The sequence below is a fragment of the Onychostoma macrolepis genome, chromosome 19, assembly GCF_012432095.1.
Source record: "Onychostoma macrolepis isolate SWU-2019 chromosome 19, ASM1243209v1, whole genome shotgun sequence".
Classification (NCBI taxonomy): Eukaryota; Metazoa; Chordata; class Actinopteri; order Cypriniformes; family Cyprinidae; genus Onychostoma; species Onychostoma macrolepis.
Window position 1 is genome coordinate 29,528,177 of NC_081173.1, and position 27,710 is coordinate 29,555,886.

At 36.0% G+C, this 27,710-nt stretch overlaps 2 protein-coding genes across 9 annotated transcripts in view; both read right to left on the reverse strand.

Moving 5' to 3' along the window:
• LOC131526367 (NACHT, LRR and PYD domains-containing protein 12-like) overlaps window positions 1–10,072 on the reverse strand; it is an 88,393-nt gene extending 78,321 nt beyond the window's left edge. Inside the window, 4 exon segments of the mRNA XM_058754642.1 lie at window positions 801–974; window positions 2,549–2,722; window positions 7,957–8,029; window positions 8,032–10,072. Of these exon segments, the coding sequence (XP_058610625.1) occupies window positions 801–974; window positions 2,549–2,722; window positions 7,957–8,029; window positions 8,032–9,718 (2,108 nt within the window). The 5' untranslated portion in view covers window positions 9,719–10,072.
• A 9,232-nt stretch (window positions 10,073–19,304) lies between these two features.
• Window positions 19,305–27,710, reverse strand: part of LOC131526366 (NACHT, LRR and PYD domains-containing protein 3-like) — a 30,091-nt gene continuing 21,685 nt past the window's right edge. For 2 of the 8 annotated variants that reach the window (XM_058754633.1, XM_058754638.1), the window contains 3 exons: window positions 23,931–24,104; window positions 21,986–22,159; window positions 19,306–19,966 (listed from right to left, as the gene is read on the reverse strand). In XM_058754633.1, coding sequence (XP_058610616.1) covers window positions 19,849–19,966; window positions 21,986–22,159; window positions 23,931–24,104 — 466 coding nt within the window. In that variant the 3' untranslated portion in view covers window positions 19,306–19,848. Of the gene's footprint in view, window positions 19,967–21,985; window positions 22,160–23,930; window positions 24,105–24,214; window positions 24,284–27,710 lie in introns of those variants that run through there. The other 6 variants (XM_058754640.1, XM_058754639.1, XM_058754635.1 and 3 more) reach the window with 5 other exon arrangements.

Sequence of the window (27,710 nt, forward strand, 5' to 3'; positions counted from 1 at the left end):
AATTATTATCAAATTAAAATTAAATTATCAGGACATTTTTATTCCTGATGATATTTTTATTTAATGTTACCATCTACATAATGCTCCTACATTCAGTTTTAGTAGGCCTAGTAAATGCCACAATCCACTGCCATATGCCACTGAAAACCGGATGTGCCACTAAACATAGCTGCATGTGCAAGTAGCTTCTGTGTGTAGATGCAATGCCACTTAATGCAAATACCGCCTCCCGTTATGAGGGGAAAAAAGTTAATGTCTTATATTTGTTTCATATGACATATAATCAAGCAAAATCATGAACAAGATTGTCCTGAATATTTGCAATATTTTTTAACTGTATATTTGCAATTTGCAGATCAATATTGTAATATTGATTTTATACAAAAGTTATATAAACAACATAATATTGCTAGTTACATTTTAGACACATTTGACTCTTTATATGTCTCTCATAGCATTATTTATGCACTAACAGTTACCATTTTATATGTAACTTCAGTGTCAATAGCAGTGCAAAGATAGATTGTTGATATTGATTTCATTTGATTGGTAACAGCCACATAGTGTCTAATTCTAATTGAATATGTTATTAACAAAATCTTAGAAAATATAAAAAATATCAAGTCAATATGGATTTTACATTCCTTTCATAACTGCTACAATTATTTAACTATTTTATTTATTTTAGAAACTATTTAAACTATTTCTTAGTACCAGTGTGTGTGTGTGTGTGTGTGTGTGTGTGTGTGTGTGTGTGAGAAAGAGAGAGAGAGAGAGAGATTCTCAGAGAGATGATTTACCACAGTTTCTCCAGTTTACAGTGAGGATCCTTAAGCAGATCAGAGAGCAGCTTCACTCCTGACACTCTTACTTTATTTCCAGACAGATCCAGTTCTCTCAGGTGTGAGGAGTTTGATCTCAGAGCTGAAGCCAGAGCAGCACAACCTTCATCTGTAACACCACAATGATTCAACCTGTGGAGAACAATGACACTCCTCAGTCTCTCAGTTCAGAATCTACAGCTCAAATTATGGATACTTTCATTGGGCTAATTGTTACTTTCATTGTGGCTATTACACCATTCAGACGAGGTGACATCAGGTGACATTTTGCATCTCAGTTATCAGTTTTATTAAAAATGAAATCAGAAGATTACAGTATTAATAGTACTTAAGGTATTAATAGTAGTGAACACACACACTGTGAACACACACCCGGAGCAGTAGGCAGCCATTTTTGCTGCAGCGCTCAGGGAGCAGTTGGGGGTTCGGTGTCTTGCTCAAGGGTCTCAGTCGTGGTATTGAAGGTGGAAGAGAGCGCTGTACATTCACTCCCCCACCTACAATCCCTGCCGGTAACGAGACTCGAACCTGTAACCTTTGGGTTACGACTCCAACTCTCTAACCATTAGGCCACGACTGCCCCCACCAGGAAGCTGAATATGGTACATCCAGACAGTTCTTATTACAAAATAAATCTGACAGGGTGATCAGGACCCGACTCAAATTAAGCAGAGGGGTCTTTTATCACCCTGAATTCAAAGTTAGCTGCAAAGAATTCAAAGAATTATTAAGTAAAAACTGTCATAAAATTTGCAAAGAATCAAATGAATATTAAACAACTCTTCAATTATCTTGCAGGCGTTAAAGTTTTTTTTTTTTTTTAATAATCATGTATTAATTCCTAAATTAATACTTCAACAAACTAATGATTAGTGAAGGCATTAATAAATCAAGAATGAGTGAAGTGTTACCCTAACAGGACAAGGTAACACTTTATTTTGAGGTGTCCATAATACAGAGTAATTACCTAATTAAGTACTTAGTAGTAGCCATTGTACTTACATGAAACAAAATGTACTTACCATGTAACTAAGTTATGGAACAGCCTGTAATTACAGTTTGTAATTATGTACATGCAATACGCAGCAACTGTTACACAGCTACTTATGTAACCAAAAGATTGTTACATATGTGTTGCAGACTTAAACAATGTAATTATAAAGTAAAGTACACAGACATAAGCTACTTAAAATAACGTGTATCAAGATTGTACTTCTTGTACTTCATGTGTATTTACAGTATACTGTACACCTTATCCAGCTGCACCTTAGTTTGATTTAACCCACCAGTACACAGCTTAAATACATGTAATACCTTTCTAATTACATGACAGTTACAGAATATTACACAGGCATAAGCTACTTAAAATAAAGTGTATAAAGATTGTACTTAAGTGTACTAGTAGCTGTGTAACAGACTCGGCCTGTTACATATGTAAAACAGTAGCTGTCTATTACATCTACATAATTACAAACTGTAAGTACAGGCTGTTCCATAACTTAGTAACATGGTAAGTACATTTTATTTCATGTAAGTACAACAGCTACTACTGAGTACTTAATTAGGTAATTATTCTGTATTATGACACCTTAAAATAAAGTGTTACCCAGGACAATTTTTCAAGTCTTTAGTTTTTGTTAATTTTGTTCATTATTGACCATATGAAGAAAATGGAGGATGATGTTGACACCTTTATACAATCTTACCACAGTATCTCCAGTTTACAGTGAGGATCCTTCAGTATATCAGAGAGCAGCTTCACTCCTGAGTCTCCTAGTTCATTCAGTGACAGATGCAGTTCTCTCAGGTGTGAGGGGTTTGATCTCAGAGCTGAAGCCAGAGCAGCACAACCTTTATCTGTCACACCACACTTACACAATCTGTAAAGATGCATGGTGAACAGATATTAGATGCAATTACAGAATAAAATGTGTGAACTACAAATGTGATCTATAGAGTTAATAAAATATTCACATAAACTAGAGATGTTCATTTTGATTCATTTTCCTGATCGTAACTATTTTTAACCCTCTGGGGTCTGAGGTCATTTTGGGACCCTTGAGATGTTTTGACATGCCCTGATATTTGTGCTTATTTCAGCTACTTAAAACATACTATTGACCAACATGTAATTTTTTTTGTATTCAGCACAAACTGTGCTACAATAATATGTGACCAAGATGGATGTACATGTTTGCATTTTTTAGAAAAAAAATATTATGCGTGGTTTGTAAGTTTTGGGAAAAAAAATGTAGCTGAAATAAGGCCATAAAACCCACACTAAATAGTCCTGAACAAGACTTTTGAGTAATCAGTCTTGTAGGCTAGAATATTTACTTCAAAATTATGTGAAAATCATTCTGCTTACTCATTCACAGAAAACAATATATTGATTTAAAATTTTCAAGACATGTTTTGTGATCGAGGGTCTATATGCGAGGAGTGGCAATGGCCATGAATATTAAGTGAGTTTCACCTGAGAGACAAGGGCCCTCCCTAATGGCCCCTAATGGCCCATCAGTGTGACTGTGACTGTGAGGCAGGTAAGAGAGAATGTGAGGAGATTGAAAAAAAGTTTTTTTTTAATTATTTGTAATTTATTTACAACACAGTATAATCAAAACATACATAATGAAGGTCAAAGACACATTATTGTTCACACTGATCTAACCACAGAGATGTGAACAGACTTTGAGTCATTCCTGCAACAGATTCTGTTCAACAAGTGAAACAAGTAAATCATACCTGATATTTACGTGTTTTATTTAAGTGTTTCTACTTCTTTCCATGGATTCAAGAAGAAAAAAAAAACAATCAGTAGAAAAGGAGCTTGTTTTGACATAGAATATCAGTGTAGTTGAACATCTGATGTTGGTGCAGCGCTCTCAGAGGAAAACAGTTTGAAGAGACACCAGGATTCATCTGGTGCTGGTATCTGATTCAATAAAATACAAACAAAAAAAACATTTGTGAGCATGTTAATATCAGGAACATCTGTATATATATCATAAATATCATATATATCACTATCATAAAAAGAAAGAAATCTTATATCTGAGAAACTAATTATTATTGTTTAGCACGTTATTCAAATCTATTTCTGAACAGAGTAGGCTATTAATAATAAACATGTACTAAACATACTTAGACTCGTAGCATTCATCATGTTACAGTGTACACTCATATTACTTTTATTGTTTTATATAGAGCATGAAAACATCATCACGCTGTAAGAAATTTAAATACAATTAACTGCCTATCATATTCAAAATGTTTTACACGATTTCAAACATTGTAGTCAGGAATTATAGTTTGGGAAAAACCCAACTATGATTTTGTAGTCATACAGTCTAGTATGTATGATTTTATAGTAGCCTATGATATGATTATGTAGCCACAGACTCAAGCATGCTTTGTACAATAAAAGGATGTACTTTGTACTATAAAAAATTATATTTTATATCTGAGAAACTAATTATTATTGTTTAGCACGCTATTAAAATCTATTTGTGAACAGAGTATTAATAATAAACATGGTCTAAACATTCTTAGAGGCGTAGCATTCATCATGTTGTCCTTTGGGGGAAAACCCAGCTAAATGTTAGTAGATCTGTTCAAGTTTATGTCACAATAACATGGTAACTAATGTAAAAAAGAAACATTACTTACTCATCTCCTCTGCTGGATGAAATCGTGTTCTTCTTTAGAAATCCTGCCTTTACTCAGCGCATCTTCTTCCAGAAACGAACAGTAGCCGCGATGAAGGACCTCCTCTTTGTTTGTGTTGTTGGGCGTTTGCACGCGCGCACTTACCACGTGGCTATTTACATATGAACAGCGCGAGTCGCGCGAGGGCGGGGTCACATTAGAGATAATGAGTCAGACGGGAAAGATTGAACATCGTGTTGGTTTCATACGGATTACTTCATCACAGAATGTTTGTTTTCGATAAGACTTGCTTCATTTCAAAGTAGACACTTCAAGCTTTCTATAGATATATTTCTCATGTCTCTGTGTGAAGTATTTGCTGAGTTACAGTTCATTTTAGTGACGCGTTTCTAAAAACAGTTCGCGGAGACGGAGAAGACAGAGAGTGCACCCTGTTTGTTTTCTTTATTCTTCAGAAGCACAAAGTTTAGTTGTTATTATGATTGTATACAAATAAAAGTAGACCCCTTACAGATTCGAATGGTGTATTGCTTTTATCTGTACGATCAAAAACGACAGAGTAATTCAAGCTCATTTCGGCCTTATCAGGAAAATCTGCCTCAAAACGCATATATGCGTTTGTCGACCCCAGGGGGTTAACTGACACTCAATAACCAATTATTATAACCACCGGCCAGATAAGAATGTTAAATTAGAAGTGAATTCTAAATTAAACTACAAAGGATAAGCATCTGTGACGCATTGAACACATTTTTTAAATCATTTTTTTTTTTTTAGGTGTACATCGCATTCACACATAAATACGCCTCATTAACCCTCTGGTGCTCCTTATTTGGGAGTCACACTTGTGGTCTTCACAATCAAAAGTGACCAGACACCTAAAATTTAACCTTTTTTCCCCCCAGTAAAATCAATGTAAAATATTTTTGTTGAGAGAATTTCATGGTACTAATTAATATTTATGAAATAATTATAATAAATTTTTCCCATTGAAAATAATACTTTTTTTTCAAATGCTTATATATTTTTATATATATTGATATATATTATACAACGTGATCTCACAGAATTCCGTGTAATGTTCACAGATTTAATTAACCTCCGAATCTGTGGTGGCATCACGGAATCGCCGAAAATTCCGTGATGGGCTCACAGAAAAAATTCCGTGATGGGCTCACAGAAAAAATTCCGTGATGGGCTCACAGAAGTGATACCAATGTAAGTCATTGACAGGCATCAGCCGTGCTCCACGCACGGAAACCCTTAGCATCAATATGCCGACGCGATACTGGCAAATTTATCGTCATCATTATTGTTCAGAACTGGGTAGGTTTAGGGTAGGGGTGGGGTCAGGTACTCCAGTGAAAGTATAACTGCATCGGAGTCACTCTTTTTACGTGGTACGATGCAGCGCTGGTGTTGAACCAGTGAATCCGTGCATGGACCACGGCTGATGCCTTCTGTGAGCACATCATGGAATTTTCGGCGATTCCGTGATGCCACCACAGATTCTGAGGTTAATTATGTCCGTGAACATTACACGGAATTCTGTGAGATCAGGTTGATATTATATAATATATAAATTACTTTTCAATTATGGCAGTATTTCATGTTAAAATAGAGACAATGCCTTTAAAATCCTTTTTTTTTTTTTTAAAGCCAGATTAGTGCCATCTGGTAGGAGTAAAATGAGCAAAATATCTGCAATTCCATGGTTTAGCCCATAGATTCCCATATAGATCTATATAAAAGGCCTATAAATTCTCTAATTGTTTTTAGACCTAAATACTTATTTTTATTAAGTTGTGGGTTTGGATATATATTTAGACATTTTCAAAGACAACTTTTTGTAAAGTTTTAGATTTTTTGTTTGGTTTGAAATGTTGATTTAAAGCGTCAGTTTTTGAATTATTATTACTACAGTCAAACCTGAACACAGAGAAAGCATTTTGTTAAACAAAACATTAAAATTCTATAAAAATTTAACACAAATTAACAAATCTTTTATCAGAGCTTTATCCTTCTGGGTCTGATCTGATTTCAACCTCTTATTTCAGTTTTCTGACTCGTTATGGCTATATGGTAATAGCCATACCAATTCATTTGAATGTGTATAATTGTGTATGTGTGCGTGTGTGTGAGCACCAGAGTTAAACATGTTCCACTTAAATAAATACATTAACAAAAGAAAGAAAAATCTGCATAGTATTTGCTGAGTTTTGGTTAGTTTTTGGTAAGTGCTCTACAAGTTCAAGGAACCTGAAATGGCAGAAACCGCATCCTGATTGTTTTCTCTATTTTACAAAATCACAATATTTTGTTTTTATTTTGTAAGTGCACAAATATAAAAGTAAAATCTTTACAGTTTCAAATGATCTACCTCTTATCTATATGACCAAAAGTATTTTAAGTTGTTTCCACTGTTTTAAGGAAAAATCCAAGTTATCGGACAAGAGCCTCGTGGCATATCATTTATAGCATTTCTAATTTGACATCGCAGCTCATCATCAAACTAAAATACAGTCAAACAAACAAGGAAATTTACACTGCTCAATTTAAATGTTTGTCTTTATGTTTTGTAAATTGGCCTTTGTATGGATCTGTTAATATGACTTATGTAAAGATGCAAAGATGACCAGTAAACTGTTTGCCAAGTTCTGATGTTATTTTTATTCTTTAAAAAAATAATAATACATTTATATATATATATATATATATATTTTTTTTTTTATAATGGATGTATGGAAGCCTGTTTCCGCCACTGAATAAAAAAATAAAAAAGGTAATTGTGACTTTATATCTCACAATTATGACTTTAAAACACGCAATTGCGAGTTAAGTCAGAATTGTGAGATATAAACTCGCAATTCTGAGAACATATCAGCCTTTTTTCCCCCTCAAAATGGGACTTTATAACTCGCAAAAAAAGTCAGAATTGCGAGATATAAACTCGCAATTGCGAGAAAAAAAGTCATTTTTATATCTCGCAATTCTGACTTTATAACTCACAATTTCGAGTTTATATCTCGCAATTCTGACTATAAAAAGTCGCTATAACCTTTTTTATTTTTTATTCAGTGGCGGAAACTGGCTTTCATATGGATGCCTTTAATTTGTTTCACTTTATAATTTTACATATAATTTTATACCATTATTTTTGCTACTTAAATTGTCATTCTTGTTCTGAATACGAGGAAAAATTAAAGGATTTGTTGTGGAGGATTTGCTATCTACTTATTTGCAACTTGTGTTTTGTTTTGTTTTTTCCTCTCCCTCAATGCAATTTTGACTGACATGTACAGCATTTTTTTTAAACCAAGCAGCAAGCGTTTTAAAAAAAGCTTTAAAAAACAATGTTAAAATGACTTAAATTATTATTATAACATTTTAACTGAAAATATTAATCTATTCTTACTGTCAGTTAATTGTTGTCAGTGTGACTTACTGAGCAAATCTGGATTCTTTAACCACAGGCAGCAGCTTCTGAAGAACTTCATCTGCTGTATTTTGGGCTCCAATAAAAAAAGTTTTAGATCAAAAACATCCATCTTCTGCTCTGATGTCAGCAACACATAAACCAGAGCTGACCACTGTGAATAGGAGAGTTTGGTTTCTCTTATTTTTCCAGATTTCAGATAATGTTGGATCTCCTGCATCAGTGAATCATCACCCAGTTCATTCAGACAGTGAAACAGATTGATGGATCTCTCTGGAGAGGGATTCTCCCTGATCTTCTGCTTGATGAACTGAATTGTTTTCTCTTTGTTGTAGGAGCAGCTTCCTGTCTGTGTCAGTAGTTCTTGTAAGAGAGTCTGATTGGACTCAATTGAGAAACCCAGAAGGAAACGCAGGAAAAGTTCCAATTGTCCATTCTTACTCTTTAAGGCATTATTTACAGCTGTTTTATGCAGGTGATATACTGACTTATATTTCGTCTGCATTAAAGTTTTGGAGAAGGGACTTTGTTTGGTTTGGTCAGATGCATTGATATCATCATTTGTAAAAGACAGATGCACATATAGAGCTGCTAGATGTTCCTGAATGCTCAGATGAACAAAGCAGAAGACTTTCCCCTGATACAGGCCAAACTCCTCTCTGAAGATCTGAGTGCACAATCCTGAGTACACTGATGCTTCTGTCTCATCAATGCCACACTCTCTCAGGTCTTCCTCATAGAAGATCAGGTTGCCTTTCACAATCTGCTGAAAAGCCAGTTTCCCCAGTTTGAGAATCATGTCTTCATCTTTGACTTTCTTCTCATAGTCCTTCTCATTTCTGATGTTGGTCTGAATGATCAGGAAGTGTGTGTACATTTGAGTGAGAGTCTTGGGAATCTCTCCACTCTCTGCTTCACTCAACATCTTCTCTAGAACAGTGGCTGAGATCCAGCAGAACACTGGGATGTGGCACATGATGTAGAGGCTCCTTGATGACTTCAGGTGTGAGATGATCCTGTTGGCCAGACTCTGATCACTGATTCTCTTCCTGAAGTATTCCTCCTTCTGTGGATCATTGAAGCCTCGTACCTCTGTCACACGATGAACACACTCAGAGGGGATGAGATTAGCTGCTGCTGGTCTGGAGGTGATCCAGATGAGAGCAGAGGGAAGCAGATTCCCTGCAATGATGTTTGTCAGCAGCACATCCACTGAAGCTGATTCACTTACATCACACAACCTCACATCACTCTGAAAATCCAGAGACAGACCACACTCATCCAGACCATCAAAGATTAACAACACTTTATATTTATCACTGAATATTTCTATTTCTTTGGTTTCAGGGGAAAAGACATGTAGAAGATTTGAAACACTGAGTGTTTTGTCCTTCATCAAGTTGAGCTCTCTGAATGGAAGTGGAAATATGAGATGGATTTCCTGATTCTCTTTCCCTTCAGCCCAGTCCACAATGAACTTCTGCACAGAAACTGTTTTTCCAATGCCAGCGACTCCCTTTGTCAGCACAGTTCTGATGGCTTTGTCTTGTCCAGGTAAAGGTCTAAAGATGTCGTTGCATTTGATTGATGTGTCCTCTTTTGCTGCTCTCCTGGATTGTGTCTCAATCTGTCTCACCTCATGCTCATTACTGATCTCTCCACTTTCACACTTTGTGATGTAGAGCTCTGTGTAGATTTCATTCAGGAGTGTTGGGTTTCCCTGCTTTGCTGTTGCTTCATACAGACACTCAAACTTCTTCAGCAGATTCATCCCCTGGCTGGTGTGGATTCAGTGATATGTAACAGAAGTAGGGATGTAACGATTAACCGCGAGCCGGTTGAAAATCGATTCAAATATGTGACGATTCAAATCGGTTGAGATGCGAAACAAATCGCGATTCAATTAGGGTAGTTTATATGAATGCATGTCTGAGGGGAACTTACTGTCTTTAGAAAAGTTTAGATGGTATTTTTCTTCTCATCTTGCCTCTGTATAATGCATATTAAAGTTCATAAGTGCAGCGCTGCTTTGTTTACAGCGGAAACCAAGGAAACGCTTAAAGCGCCACCTGCTGGCAGAGAGTGAATCTGCGTCTCATTCAGCTCGTCTGCTCTTTCTATGTATAATTTCACAAAACTGAAGTCATACCATTCTGTTTTTGCTTCAAATTTCGAAATTATACAGTCTAATTTAGGTTAAAAACTGCTCCTGCTGCCTGCATGCAGCATCTTTGTTTGGATCATGATTAAAATGCAGTGGTTGCCTCTAATTTTAAATGGAAAGAGCACAGACAAAGCCCTATTTAGTTTTTATGAAGAGATTGTTGTTATTCACGTTTACATTATATTTACATTTTGTTATTTAGCAGACGCTTTTATCCAAAGTGACTTACAAATGAGGACAATAGAAGCAATCAAAACCAACAAAAGATCAATAATATGCAAGTGCTATATTAGTATATTATTATAGTGTTATATTTCAATTTCACAAAGAAACGTGCAGCATTTTGTCCAAGCTATAATAAAAAAAACATATTTAATTTATAATTTGTCTTAAATCTAATTTTCTTTAAAAAAAAAATCATGAATCGTGAATCGAATCGTGAAATCAAAATCGCAAATCGAATCGAATCGTGAGTTGAGTGAATCGTTACATCCCTAAACAGAAGCATGGATAGTATCACATATTCAACATTTGGGGCAAGTTATAAAAATAATAATAATAATAATAATTCTATCTCGGAAAAATCTAGAAATGTTGTACCTCAGATTTAATTTGTTTTTCCCATTACATATTACTGACTCTCCTATAGACCCCTCACTCTTCATGTACACATAGCTGGGCTCCAGTGAGTTTGATCTCTGCCTGTGGAATTGACTTTAAAGAATAGAAAGTCTAGTTATAGCAGATATTCAGTTAGGCATAAGTATGCAATGATTACTTATTGTGATCATAATGATTATGATTGCTTGGTTTATGTGTGATTGTTAAGTAATCTCCCAAATGTTGACATGAATCATTTCTGCTAAATATAGAAAGCAGGGCTGAATTATAATATGAAAATGCTGCAAACTGAATGAACCATGTGACTAATAAAACAGAATGTTTATTAATGTGAGGGGAGGAGAACATGGTTATATCCTGAACTATAGACAATAGCCTCTTTCACACATAGTCTTTACTGGTAAATTACTGTTAAGAGATCATGTGTGAACAGTATCTTTTCAAAAATACTGGTAAATTTGTTACAGCAATTTTACCGGTATGAGAATTTGTAACATTAACAGTAATTTAACAGTAATGTGCTCTGTGTGTACTCAGAACAAGATTACTGGTATGAGCACATACTAATTCAGAACGCGCTGACATAAGTCATCTACTCTGGGCAAATCATGACATTCTGACGCAGATGCAACAACATGTAAAAAAGTTAATTACATTGAAGCCTTTTCTATATAACTAAATATAAAAATGTGTGCAGGGTTAAGCAGTGCTGTTGTTGGCTGCCACTGTAACAGCAATAAGCTTAAGGAATTCCTGTAAAGTACTTGTTTTGCGTACCAGCAAATCTGTCCATGTCCGACACTGTATCCCTTGCATAAATGATGACAAAAGAATACGAGCATGGCTTGCAGTGCTTAAGTTAAAATACTGTGTGAAATAATAAAATAATGTGTTCTTATTATTTTGTGGACGAAAATGCCGTGAATTTTGCCCCGATCGGGAGCTGTATACTGTATGTACCCTCATCTGTTTTCAATGCAGATAACCTCGTATCACTTCATGCCATCTACCCACTCATTAAACTGTGACAGGTAAGTTTTACTGCAAAAAAAGAAGGTCATTGCGAAAGTCAAGTGATGAAACTATGGCGCCATGTGCTTTTTAAAACTATTTTCAAAGGTTTAAAGTTATATTATCAGCTTGGAAAATATGTTAATTTGTCTAGAAACAGCAGAGACCGGAGAAGTAAAGCATCGCTCCAGTCAGGCGAGACTTTTGCGTTCAGGAAAAAGGTGGATATTCAGTAGTTCGGTTTGAAGTCACCTAATACGATTTCTTTAGGCCAAAACCACACAATGATGAAAAAATAAACAAAAACACTGACTGCGTACACCCCTCTATGTTTACAAACACAACACTGGGAGGTGCAGCTGTTTAGAGGTCATTTCGAGTTAATGATGTTACAGAATTTGCCAGTATTTGGAAAGTGAAGTGTGAATGGTGCTTTACCGGTAAAAAGAGGGAACATCGTTGCCTATGTGAACAGTGCATTTTTGTATGTCCCGGTAAAGTCGTTCCAGTAATTTTAGGGCAAATTACTGGTATTACTGTGTGAAAGGGGCTATAAATGTCATTAATCAAAACACCTGTGGGGGTTGGTCAACCAGCAGATTTTAAAACAAGGTGACTCAAACAAATCCTCAGACTAGTCTAGTCCAGCAGCATGATGAGGTCTAGTCTTATTTTCTTTCCTTATATATATATATTACAGTCAGAGAAACTAAGCAAACAGCGACTTAGTCCACACTCATCTAGCCTTTTTTTCTTGCCTTCTATTTTCTTTTTGCTGAGAGTCTTGTTTCCAAATTTTCCTGTGAAGCCTTAGTTTCCGACTCCGGTCTTTGCTCCACTGCAAACGTCAATTACCTACGGGACTCTGCCTGACTTTTGCTCATCAGCCAATGCACCATTCGTTATTGGCTTCACAAGATGTCACTTTAGATGCGACCAGACTTCCAGTGAATCTGTGAAACCCCTTTCTGTGAGCTATGCAATCAGGAAAACCCCCATCAAAAGAGGCAATGCAAAGCAAACACAATACAACCATTCTAGCTGAACTGTTGCATTTAATAGAAAGCTTAAAAGCCCTTCTATACAAATGATACAAGGGTTAAATTAGTGACTGATTTTCAGGTGATGGTTTGAATTGCATAGATTTTTAAAAACTTGAGGGATTTCATTCTTTCACTCCCAACAATGCTATTCTTCCTTGACTTCAATCCACCTGACAGAATGAAATGTTATACCTCAGATCAGCTGATGTGTGTTTTTCTTCAAATGTTATTATGTTGTCTTTTGAACGATCACTGCTTATGGACAAAGGTCTGTGGAACAGAGTTTAATAAAATAGAGACAATATACGCTTTAGCTTCCACACTTCACACAAACACTTGGATATGTACCTATCAGCTCACATTTATGAAGGTTAACATTTAAACTAACTTTATGATATGCTTTAAGTCTTTTATATCTATGGATTTTATTGAAGGCAAGTCAAGTGTTGATTTGAGAGGCTAAATTGATCAAAACATGCGGTCAACTCCCTGTCGGCCGATTGGTTGTCACTTTTAAAACCAAAAACTGGAATTTAACAACAACAACAAAAAAAAAATGTCCCAAACATTTTTCTAAATTAACTTTTTCTAATAAAGAAATTAATACAAATATAACCACTTTGATATTAAAAACAAAACTGAACTATTTTAATGGTTGCAACAGTAGGGTGTGCAGGAGGAGGAGAAAAACCCCCAAAAAAACACTGGTAATACTTTATTTCGATAGTCCACTTTAGACATTCTACTAACAGTAAACAACTTTGCAACTACATGTCAACTAGCAGTCATTAGAGTATTAATAGACTGTCTGTTTAATATCTTCTAACACTTTATTTTGATGGGTCCACAACATACAACATACTGACTATGAGAAACTTTGCAAGTATATGTCAACTTATTCTACTAACCCTAAACCTACCTTACTGAGACTTATTAGACATGTAACTGCAAATTAATGAGAATTAGTTAACATGTAGTTGACATGTAGTTACAAAGTTACTCATAGTTAGTAGAATGTCTAAAGTGGACTATCGAAATAAAGTGTAACCAAAACACTTGCTCCAGTCGGACTTGGGATGAGAATTCTGATAAGATGTCGGACAAGGGCCGGTCCAAGGCCAAGATTTAAGGCCTGTGCAGGGCTTTAGTTGATAGATTTAACCGCACATATTTAAAAAAAAAAAAAAAAAAAAAACTTGGGGTATTTCATTCAACTCCCTACAAAGCTATTCTTCTTTGACTTCAATCCACCTGACAGAAATAAATGTTATACCTCAGATCAATTGATGTGTGTTTTTCTTCAAATGTTATTATGTTGTCTTTTGAACGATCACTGCTCATGGACAAAGGTCTGTGAAAGAGTTTAATAAAAAAAGAGACAAAACAATATAGAGATATTAATTAATCAGGTTAATTTTACATGTAGATAAACCTAGCATAGTGAATTTATCTACCTATGTATCAAGACAGAAAGGTTGTACCTCAGATCAGTAGATGTGCGTTTTTCTTTAAATGTTATTATGTTGTCTTTTGAACGATCACTGCTCATGGACAAAGGTCTGTGAAAGAGTTTAATAGAAAAATAAAAAAAGAGATAAGACAATAAAGAGCAGAGAAAGGAATTAATTAGGTTAATTTTACATGTAGATAAACCTAGCATAGTGAATTCATCTATCTTTCTATCTAGACAGAAAGGTTGTACCTCAGATCAGTAGATGTGCGTTTTTCTTTAAATGTTATGTTTTCCTTAGAATGGTCACTGTTCATGGACACACAGCTTAGCTCCGGTGAGTTTGATCTCTGCCTGTGGAACCAAAGTGAATGAAAAAAGACAACAGAAATTAGATAATAGCATAAAGACATGATTTCATATAGTTGATTTTTCATGAAACTTCACAGAGAAATTTGTCTCTACAAAAGAATCTTTAAAACACGTTGAAGAGTGATGGCACTTTCACTCTGTTTTCTTTTTGCTGAGAGTCTTGTTTCTAAGTTCTCCTGTGAAGCCTTGTTTCTGACTCTGGTCTTTGCTCCCCTGTAAACGTCAATTACCTACGGGACTCTGCCTGACTTTTGCTCATCAGCCAATTGACTTCATCATTCATTATTGGCTTCACAAGATGTCCCTTTAGATGTGACCAGACCTCCAGTGAATCAGTGAATCTGGGAAACCCCTTTCTGTGAGCAATGCAATCAGGAAAACCCCCATCAATAGAGGCAATGCAAAGTAAATATAAAACATTCTTTCTAGCTGAACTGTTGAAATTAATAGAAAGCTTAAAAGCCCTTCTAAACAAATGATACAAGGGTTAAATTAATGATTGATGTTTAGGTGATGGATTTGAACTGCATATACTTCTAAAAACTTGAGAGATTTCATTCTTTCACTCTCTACAACGCTATTCTTCCTTGACTTCAATCCACCTGACAGAATGAAATGTTACACCTCAGATCAGCTGATGTGTGTTTTTCTTCAAATGTTATTATGTTGTCTTTAGAATGACCAATGCTCATGGACAAATTTTAATAATAAATAAGAGACAAAACAATATAGAGTAGAGAAAGGAATTAATTAGGTTATTTTACATGTAGACAAACCTAGCATAGATCATTTATCTACCATTCTATCTAGACAGAAAGGTTGTACCTCAGATCAGTTGATGTGCATTTTTCTTTAAATATCAATATCTTTTCCTTAGACTGGTCACTGTTCATGGACACACAGCTGGGCTCCGGTGAGTTTGATCGCTGCCTGTAGAACCAAAGTGAATAGAACAAAGACAACAGAAAATAGTTTATAAAGACAAGAATTCAAATAGTTGATCTGCATCCTAAATCATAAGTAGGAATATGAGAAAACCACTCAGATTATCTTCTCAACCCTGGCACAGCTGCCCTGTTTTAATACACACAATGTATTTTCTACAACATTAAGATCATGTAAAGACTGAATTACCTGCATCCTGGAGAAAAATCTCCATCGTCGAATGTTTCTTTGTCCTCCATGATTGATTCAGTCTGAATGAAGCTGCACATGTACGTTTGATGAATCAGAAACACTGACGTATTTTAAATATCACTGGTAATTTACTTAAACTTTACACTTTAATATTGTTTCCCATTTATTAACCTTTTATTTAAATGTTGAATTAAAATGCTTAAAATGACATAAGTGTGAAATGGATAACCATTTTTTTTCTATAAAGGATTATAAAATATTTCAGTAAATTTGATTAACAAAAATGCACATACAACATGTAAACAGATGTCAATGTATTGCATTACTATTACTATAACCCACACCCACTGTTGTTACCCTGGGAAGTGAGGTTGATTATAACAACAGCACTCTTTGTACTTGACATTAATTTACAAAGGGGAAAAAAAGTTGTTTTCAAAGTTGTGGCTTCTACAACATTTGGATGTTTAAAAGTTATGTTTCCCACTCTGTGCCTATACTCAAGAATATATGACCTACATCTCCACCAATAAGAATATTTGACATAAGAAATCCATGTTTAAACACCTCATGTTTAAGTTTTTTTAAATACCTTCTTTCATGGTTACTTTAGTTAATGAGGAAGTCACTTAAAAGCAGCTCACCTGACTAGTGCTCACTCACTCTGATCAAAATCAAACAGGTTCCCAACATGTTCGTAGTTTCTCTTCAAGTGTTGTAAATTTCTGTAGAAGCAACTACAAATATTACTATTTAACACATTGTTTGTTTTTTTCTGATCTTATAATGCCCTAGTGTAAAATGGCACACGGTAAAACTCTTAAAATACTTTCACTTCTGGCAGTAAAAGTTGCCAGTCTTGTTCGGGGAAAAAACCAAGCTCATCCAGTTCATTAACATCTGTTATGAAAAAGAGACTAGTACAGGTTTTGTTCAGTTACCATTTACAGAAGATTTTATGATTCTATTGTGGCAAAGAATCATGTTATAGATCAGTGGCGGTTTTAGGCATGGGCGAACGGGGCAGCCGCCCGGGGCGGCATTTTTTCATGACACGTGGCACAAGCACTTGGAAAAAAAAAAAATCATCTGCGACGCTAAGTGGTTTTCTATTATCTATCATATTATCTATCATATAACTGTGCGGGGAATTGGCAAATTGGCGCCCCTGCTTGTTGAGAAGGTACCGAGCACAGAAGCTGTGTGAGAAGTGGAAAGGGGAGGGGGTGCGGCCGCGGGGGACAGTTGACCTCTCCCAAATTAGTGGGACAAGTGGGCTAAAGTCAGTCACACCCAGGGGCGCGGGAAGTGTTTTTTTATGTGGGCAACTGTTTAATTGTTGGGAATATAAAAAAAAAAAATCGGAGCGTCTATTTAAGTGCAAATAGCTATGTTGCTGGCAGAGGCTATTTAGATTAACTCCACCCACAAATGTATGATTGGGATAGTCAAATATGCAAAAGACGGTTACTAATTGTCAGATTCAGTGGTGCAGATGGTAAAATTTGCATTACACTTCTTTCGACACGATCGACCAGGGTTCGAATCTGCCTTTTGGCGAACTTTTTTTCTCCCTTTTTAAATTTCAAATCACATCACATCAGAAAAGCATTTATTTTTTAATAAAAATGAAGGAAATAATCAAAGAGTTGAACATAAAGTATCGGGTAGGGTTAGGGTAGGTGTAGAGAGGGCTTTTGTCCCAATAAGGTGGCATCCATTTAATAATTAGAAATAAAATTAAAAAATTACACTCAATAAGTTATTGCATACTATTTTATAATGTATTACATTGCAGAAGTGCAGATAATTACCACTATTTTTGCAATAAGTAATGTTTTTCTCTAATAATGTTTTTCGCCATGTTTTTATTTTATTTTAACATAGAATAAATAGAATCTAAAGCTATTTGCACTGTGTAAATAACATATCACTAAAGAATACTGCTATTTTCACTTTGTGGTTTAGTCTTGACTTCTGGTCGTGAGTGACAGTGTTGGGGGATGGGAAATCTGTTGATTGTTGAGTGCCAAATAAACACAGAATGTTTATTATGTATATAGAGTATATTTAGTTAAGTTCTGATAACTTATACTGTTTTGTGCAGAATTGTGTTTTTCATGTTGAAGGATTTGTGCAATTGAGAAATATAAGCTTGTCTTACACTTATATTGTTATAGTAAAACTGTTTGTGCAAAATTTTTTAGCAAAAAAACCTAAAAAAAAAATTTTCTCGAAGGGGGGTGGATGGGCGCTCAGAGGGGGTCTCGCCCGGGGAGTAATTCAATGTAGAACCGCCACTGTTATAGATACAAGCTCAAATAGGAGATTATTAACATGGCAAAAGTTAAGTACAAGTAGTAGCCTCAGGTCAAGTGCTAATGATAACGACAGTTCATTAAAAAAATGTCCAAAATTTTTAAAGTTGCTATTTTTTCCTGACACAAAGCCAGATTTCATTACACAGTATTTAATTTAGGCTATTTAATTTAATAACTTCATCCACACATTTATAGCCCTGACTGACGATTAGTGTGTGTCAATGTTTAATAAAGATCAAGAATTGAGAGAAGCGCAGATGCACGCCACAGATGTCCAAGAGCCCTTTTCTGCTGGTCTTCTTTACTGGAAACATCCGCAGGTGAAAAAAATATGCAGTTTTGTGTGGAATAGGGTACTGGATAAAATAGAGCCTGCAAAGTCATTATTTTTTAAATATAAATAAGAAAATTTAAATCCCACACACACACAAAGAATAATAATAATCACAACACCTTTTCTGTTGTTAATCTGTGGCATGTTCTGCACATCAACATCACTATCAGCATTGCACGTCCTGATATTGCAGAGTTAGACGTGTTCCTGGGTCAACATATTTTGTTGACCCTGGAACAACATTTTAATCCAAAAATATAATCTTAACCATATTCCTACACCTAAACCTAACCTTACCCATGAGTAATCCCTAAAATCAGAGGAACTGATAGATGAATTACACTGATGTACAGGCACCAAACACTGATTGTAATCCTAAACTTCACAAAAATTATAAACTGGTTCTTGAAATCTGATTGGATAATCACAATGTTGTTCCAGGGTCAACAAAGATGTTGACCCAGGAAGACGTCGCACTCGGCAATATCAGGTTGTGCATCAGAGAAGCTCAGAGCAGCATGAGTCAGCTGATGACACATGGTGGCGCTGATATACAATAAATCAGCATTAAAATAGATGCTGGATGATACAAACAAGTTTGTTAGTGGAGCTGATTGCTGTCCATCATGAAATAAATTCAAGTTTTTGGTTATTATACATATTTAGATATTAGAACTCTGCTTGAGAGCCCAAATTGCAGGAACAGGCCAGAGAAACAACTGGACAGAAAGATAATGACCTGTGGTTAATGTGTGATAGCAACGGTTCCCAATATAGGCATATACGTATAGCACAATAGAAAAACACTGATAAACCCATATGTTTGCATCAACTTCTTTAGAAAGAAGGAGAATTTATATAAATTTTCCACAAAATTATAAAATGTGAGGATGTTTGGGCGCTGTCCTGCCTCACTATACTGTTATCCTTTCAGCCAAAGCAAAAGAGGGAGCTCACAGACCGAAAACCCGGAGTTATACGAGTTATTAAACGGATATGAAATTTATTACATATGCAGAAGTCCAATATCAACAAAGACACAGGACAAAGACAGAACAAGAAACCAAATAAATACACAATTATAATCATATAGGATTCGTCTAAGTTCTTCCAGGGGTCTCTGGTATTTTCAGCAGTGAATTACACTGTATATTTAATAAATAAATAATAAATAAGCAGTGTATATTTATTACAATCCCGATGGTTAGAATACGTAGCATTTAGTACTGCATATAATAAATCTCTGCCTCACACAATGAACAGAAATCCCATCAGATCGCAATTGTAGTTATTTCAGAAACTCATGGTGTCTGAAAGCAGAGCCGATCCTCCCTATACGAAAAAAAAAAGATAAAAGATAAAAAGAAACATTAATATACTTGATTCTTACTGTAAACATGTCTTCAGGTTATAATGTGGTTAAAAAACCCTTCAGACCAGACTACAACTTAGTTATATGTTCCTTGGTTATTTTCAAACAGATTCAGTTCTCTCAGGCGTGAGGAGGATTTTCGAGCTGAAGTCAGAGCAGCACAACCTTCACGTGTGAGACCGCATTTCCTCAACCTGTAGAGAACAATGACACTCCTCAGTCTCTCAGTTCAGGATCTACAGTTCAGATAAGCAATTAATTTCAAAATCACAAAGAGAGATGCAATCCACGGCAAGATTAAGCATTCAAATCTAAGATGTAGGTTCATTTAAGTGTCATTTAAATGATTATATATATATATATATATATATATATATATATATATATATATACAGTGGTGTGAAAAATTGTATATATATATATATATATATATATATATTGTTAAACATTATTACCTGTTAAAACATAACTGTGGTTTATCACACCTGAGATCAATTTCTCTAGGCCTGATTACTGCCACACCTGTTCGCAATCAAGAAATCACTTAAATAGGACCTGCATGACAAAGTGAAGTAAACCAAAAGATCCTCAAAAGCTACACATCATGTTGAGATCCAAAGAAATTCAGGAACAAATGAGAAAGAAAGTAATTGAGATCTATCAGTCTGGAAAAGGTTATAAAGCCATTTCTAAAGCTTTGGGACTCCAGCGAACCACAGGGAGAGCCATAATCCACAAATGGCGAAAACATGGAACAGTGGTGAACCTTCCCAGGAGTGGCCGGCCGACCAAAATTACCCCAAGAGCGCAGCGACGACTCATCCAAGAGGTCACAAAAGACCCCAGAACAACATCCAAAAACTGCAGGCCTCACTTGCCTCAGTTAAGGTCAGTGTTCATGACTCCACCATAAGAAAGAGACTGGGCAAAAATGGCCTGCATGGCAAAATTCCAAGACGAAAACCGCTGCTGAGCAAAAAGAACATAAAGGCTCGTCTCAGTTTTGCCAAAAAACATCTTGATGATCCCCAAGACTTTTGGGAAAATACTCTGTGGACTGATGATACCAACAGATCATACCAACAGTAAAATATGGTGGTGGTAATGTGATGGTCTGGTGCAGTTTTGCTGCTTCAGGACCTGGAAGACTTGCTGTGATAAATGGAACCATGAATTCTGCTGTCTACCAAAAAATCCTGAAGGACAATGTCCGGCCATCTGTTCGTGACCTCAAGCTGAAGCGAACTTGGGTTCTGCAGCAGGACAATGATCCAAAACACACCAGCAAGTCCACCTCTGAATGGCTGAAGAAAAACAAAATGAAGACTTTGGAGTGGCCTAGTCAAAGTCCTGACCTGAATCCTATTGAGATGCTGTGGCATGACCTTAAAAAGGCTGTTCATGCTCGAAAACCCTCCAATGTGGCTGAATTACAACAATTCTGCAAAGATGAGTGGGCCAAAATTCCTCCACAGCGCTGTAACAGACTCATTGCAAGTTATCGCAAACACTTGATTGCAGTTGTTGCTGCTAAGGGTGGCCCAGCCAGTTATTATGTTTAGGGGGCAAGCACTTTTTCACACAGGGCCATGTGGGTTTGGATTTTGTTTTCCCTTCATAATAAAAAACTTCATTTAAAAACTACATGTTGTGTTTACTTGTGTTATCTTTTAAAATGTGTTTGATGATCTGAAACATTAAAGTGTGACAAACATGCAAAAAAAATAAAAAATCAGGAAGGTGGCCAACAATTTTTCACACCGCTGTATATATATATATATATATATATAAACTAAGAACATTTTTTACATTTTTTTTAAAACCTGATTTAGGGTCTTCAACCCTCCTCCTGGCACCCCACTGTCCTACAAAGTTTATTTCCAACCTGTTTCAGCACACCTGCAAGTGTATTTTAATGTGATCCTGAAGAGCTTGATTAGCTGTTTCAGTTGTGTTTGATTATGGTTGGAACTAAACTCTGCAGGACAGTGGGTCCCCAGGAGCAGGGTTGAAGATATAACATCTTTACATCATCCAATGTTTACATTTACTGTAAAGATATGTTTACCATGTCAGACACTTTGGAAAGAATCTCTTAATTATTAAACATCCTCTTCAATTATATGAAAGGACACATTAGTCTAGATTAGTTTTGTTCATTATTTGAAAATAATATGAAAGAGAATGTTAGAGATACATCCATATAATCTTACCACAGTGTTTCCAATTTACAGCGAGGATCCTTCAGTAGTTCACAGAGCATATTCACTGCTACGTGTCCTAGTGTATTTTCAGAGAGATAAAGTTCTCTCAGGTGTGAGGGGTTTGATTTTAGAGCTGAAACCACAGCAGCACAACCTTCATCTGTGACTCCACAATTACTCAGCCTGTAAAGAAAAATGACACTCTTCAGTCTCTCAGTTCAGGATTTACAGCTCAGATAAGCAGGAACGTCACAATCAGAAAGAGAGACTTAATCCACATGATCAACAGGTCCAAGCTAAGGCACAGGTTCATTTCAATATCAAAGAAAGAATATAGATTTTTTTTTTGTCAGCTTCCCAAAATCCTCAAAACAATTGTATGAAATAAAGCAGCTTCAACATGTTTAAATCATTCAATAATTTTTATACTTACCGCGAAGAAAATGTCATACACTTTGTAAAGAATCTCATGACAACTAAACATCTTCAATTATAGGACCGGACACTAGTGGCACTTTTCCACTGTGTGGTAAGACTCGGCTCGGCACAGCTCAGTTTAGCTCGGTTCGCGTTTCCTCTGCAGTTTAGTACCGCTTTAGAGTGGGTGGGATTATTCACGTGTCCTTATAGTCGCGCTGCCTCTACTGCCGTGACTCCTGAAAAACTTTTTAAATCCGTGTCGCTCCATCACACAGTGACGATTTTCTCCAGCCAATCACTGATCAGCAGAGTTTACACGTCACGTTTTGGAAATGGTACGATTCGCTTGGAACCGCGGCCGAGGTGGTACTGAAAAAAGTACCAGGTACCAGGTACTGTACCCAGTGGAAAACCCCCCAAAAGTGAGCTGTACTGAACCGTGCCGTGCCGTACCATGCAGTGGAAAAGCGCCATAAGGCTGCCTTCAACTAGATTTTCTGGTCAACTAGTAGTCGTTCATTTTAAGTATTGGTTGACTATTAGTCGCACATTTATTAATAAACCATATAAATCATAACAATGAGCCTTTAATTGCCTACATATCCTAATAAGTGCTCAAGCGCACACAAAAAGCAGCTTGCCACAGTGCACCGGCAGATATAAGAATTATTGTGTCAGTTTTATTAATTTATTGATAACCATTTCTTTGATAAGTGCTTTCTTTGTTTTCGGTTTGAAGTCGGCGACACTGACTCGTCATATCCGCAGTAGTGATGCGCCTGTGTGCATGTTTCATATGTATTACATAATCTGAGAATATTTGTTTTCTATTTGAATTGGTTCATTTAAAAGTAGAAATTCCACTCTCTACAGATATATTTTTCAGGCAAGTATACACAGAGTTTCGAAGTTTCGTGTTCAAATTCACAGAGACCGAGACGGCAGAAAGCGCATCCTGTTTGCTTTAATTATTTTACAAAAGTGCAACGTTTCATTGTTATTCTGAGTGCACACAAATAAACGTAGAGTCTTTACAGATTCGAAAGATGTACTTTTATCTGTATGACCAAAAATCACAGAGTATTTTAAGAGCAAGCACCGGCGCCTCCATCTGTCATGCAGTAAGCGCGCAACTGTTCAGCTTCCACACTCTACATAGACACTTCAAAAGTGCAAATTTTTCTAGGTTAACATTAGATTGAGCGGCCATGTAAAGTTGCTACTACTTACATATTTCAGATGAAAAGCCATATTTGAGGTTGATGAATGATAGGTGAGCGTTTGGATGTCCTGCCCAATGTACTGTACTGCCACATAGACCAGCTGTTAACAATCTTTCCGTCACGGACTGCGTGACTTATATTTTTTCTGCGACTAAACGACTAATATAATTTTGGTTGACCAAGCCTCTTTTCGTTGACTAATGGTTAGTCGACTATTAGGGGGCAGCCCTACCGGACACTTTTTTTAGTTTTGTTCATTCTTCCTAAGAAGAAAAGTACAAAAAAATATTTAGGCATTTATACAAACTTACCACAGTGTTTCCAGTTGACAGTGAGGATCCTTCAGTCCATCAGAGAGCAACTTCACCCCTGAATCTCCTAGTTTATTTGTAGACAGATACAGTTCTCTCAGGTGTGAGGGGTTTGATCTCAGAGCTGATGCCAGAGCAGTACAACCTTCATCTGTGATGCCACAATAACTCAACCTGTAGAGAACAACATCAGCATTGCGTGATTATGAGTATAGTGTGTATTGTTTTGTTTTGTTTATTAGTTTATTTATCAGGGACAATGTACAAAAAAACATTAATCTTACGAAAAGATGCTTTGTACCAGAGTTAGCAAATGCTAATTTCCATCTGCAGTCCCCAGGCAGGTGCATATACTATAAAAACATCACATTACAAATAACTGTCAATAGTACTAACAAATACATGCAATATTAATTGAACAGTAATCATTTAAAAACAATCAAATGTTCAAATGAAAAACTAATCAAAAAACCATCACAACCTAAAATATGTACAACATAGTCAAAAAAACATTTACTTCAATATTACATTTATAAACTTTAAGTGTACTGATGCTGACACAGCTGGTTATCAAGGATGTATTTCTTTAAATTTCGAGAGAAATTATTCAAATCTACAGACAACTTCAAACTGTCTGGAAGTTGATTCCATTGTTTAATGGTTTTAAATGAGAAGGCTGTCTGCGCAAAGGCAGAAAATCTTTTTGGGACAGCACAGTTTCTGTGAGCAGTGGAGCGAGATGTTCGGCTCGTTTGCTCAGAATAAAGTTTTATGAATTTTTTCATTGGGGGTAAAGCATTGTTATTAATAATTTTGAAAATGGTTCTTAAATTTATATATCGAATTAAAGAGTCAAAACTTAATATTTTATATTTACTAAGAATATTGCAGTGATGATAGCGAGGGGCTTTTCTATCAAGCACCTTTAACGCCTGATTATAAACCGATCTAAGCGGTTTAAGTGTGGTCTCGTTAGCCTGAGACCAACAAGACAAACAATAAGTAATATGTGAAGAAATCATAGCATTAAAATACATAAAAGATGCTTCAGTTGTCAAACAATTCCTAATATGTCTAAAGGTGGAAATATTATATTTAATACAGTTGCACATTCTTTTAATATGCCTTTTAAAACTCAGAGTTTGGTCTAAGTGAACACCTAGATATTTCATCTCTGTCACAATGTTAATTTGTTGTCCATTAACATAGATGTTAGACATATCTTTATCCTTATTAGACTTAACGAAATACATTCCAACAGTTTTTTCAATATTTAATGTTAAGCACGAAGATTTAAGCCAATTACTTATTTTGTCCATGACTAAGGACAATTTAATGGCTACTTGCTCCTTATCCCTCCCATGTACGTAGATGACGACATCATCCACGTACATGATAATGTCTGTGCCCTTACACACATCCGGAAGATCATTGATGTAAATACTGAACAACAATGGTCCCAGGATTGATCCTTGCGGGACCCCAGTTGTACCGGACTTCAGAGAGGACAATGCATTATTTACCCTCACACATTGCATCCGATTTAAAAGATACGATTGTATCCAATGCAATGTCTCCATTGATAGATTATATTTAGAGAGCTTAGACAGGAGGACACAGTGGTTTACCGTGTCGAAGGCTTTTCGCAAGTCCAAAAACACGGCTCCCACCGTGCCCCCTCTGTCCAAGTTTGCCTTTACGTTTTCTATCAAATAGCAACAAGCTGCATCGGTAGAATGATTACGTCTAAAACCAAACTGCATGGAGTGCAACAAATTATTACAGTCTAAGTGATCAATTAGCTGCTCCAAAATGGCTTTCTCAAGAATTTTAGACACTACAGGTAATATACTAATAGGTCTATAATTACTTATTTCATTTTTGCTTCCAGATTTATAAATTGGAGTTATAACTGCAGTTTTAAAGACACTGGGGAAGATACTCTCATCAATAGATTTATTCACAATATATGTAATAGCTGGTATTAAAGTATCCCTATGTTTTTTAATGAGAGAGCTATCAAGTCCCCAGAAATCCTTGGCTTTGGAGTTGGATAAAGATTTTATTATTTTATCTGTTTTAGATTAATCAATATGTTCAAAATGCAAAAACTCATAGTCATAAATGGAGGACTGTGGTGATAAACAAGGATAAGGCAATCCAGAAGCATGTTGGATAATTTCATTCACTGAATCAATAAAATAATTATTAAAATAATTTGAAACTATTAGACCATCCCTATTGTTTTCATCATCTATTTTCAACTCTATTATTCCACTCTTAGTTTGCATCTTTCCAGTTAATTTATCTATAGTTTGCCAAAGTTGTTTAGAATTACCCTTTGCTTGTTTAATTATATTAAAAAAAAATATTGATTTTGCTTGCCTTAGCTGTTGAGTGACTTTATTTCGAAGTCCATTAACCTGTAGATTTCAATTTCTGTATAGTCTAATCTAATTTTCATGTTATTCGAATTTCATATTAAGAAATTCTTTTAAACCAAAAAGCAAATTATGCTCCCTTCGAACTGGTTTTCTTTCAAATACAAATCTTGTGTAATCCCAGGTTATCTGCAATCAGAAGCATATTTAAAACTGGAATATAATTTAATTTCATTCACATCCTTTCTGGATTACAATCCGCCATCAAAATGATACATTTAATTATTCTAGCTGCTGTGAGAAAAGGCTATAATGATCCGCCACCTGCAGGATCCTCACATGTTATAGCCTACTAGCTGGGACAACTTTCGAATTTCCTGCGAAAACCTACCCGTACCACACAAATTAGAAAACATTATTATAAGATAGCCGTTGTGAATCGGGCTAAAGTAAGGCGATAGTTTTGAACTATTGCTGATTATGTACTTGCTCAAATATTGATTTCAGATCATTTTAAACCAAGAAATGTTACGGACTGCAGCTTTAAAATAAAAAAAAATAATAAAAAATAAAAAAATAAATATACAGTATCTCACAGAAATGAGTACGCCCCTCACATTTTTGTAAATATTTTATTATATCTTTTCATGTTTTACACTTTTCTACAATGTAAAGTAGTGAGTGTACAGCTTAAGTTAAGTTAAGTCGTGATGTATTGTCAAGTATGGTGACCCATACTCGAAATGGTGCTCTGCATTTAACCCATCCAAGTGCACACACACAGCAGTGAGTAGTGAACAAGTGCACTCTCACCCGGGGAGCAATTAGGGGTTCGGTGCCTTGCTCAAGGGCACCTTAGTTATGGTATCGAAGGTGGAGAGAGTGCTGTTCATTCACAATCCCCACCTTCAATTCCTGCCGGCGCGAGAATCGAACCAGCAACCTTCAGGTTACAAGCCCGACCCCCACGACTACCCCCCCCCCTCCATGCTCATGCTTGGCCAGTCCATCACCTTTACCCTCAGCTTCTTTAGCAAGGCAGTGGTCGTCTTGGAGGTGTGTTTGGGGTCGTTATCATGTTGGAATACTGCCCTGCGGCCCAGTCTCCGAAGAGAGGGGATCATGCTCTGCTTCAGTATGCCACAGTTCATGTTGGAATTCATGGTTCCCTCAATGAACTGTAGCTCCCTAGTGCCGGCAGTACTCATGCAGCCCCAGACCATGACACTCCCACCACCATGCTTGACTGTAGGCAAGACACACTTGTCTTTGTACTCCTCACCTGGTTGCCGCCACACACGCTTGACACCATCTGAACCAAATAAGTTTATCTTGGTCTCATCAGACCACAAGATATGGTTCCAGTAATCCATGTCCTTAGTCTGCTTGTCTTCAGCAA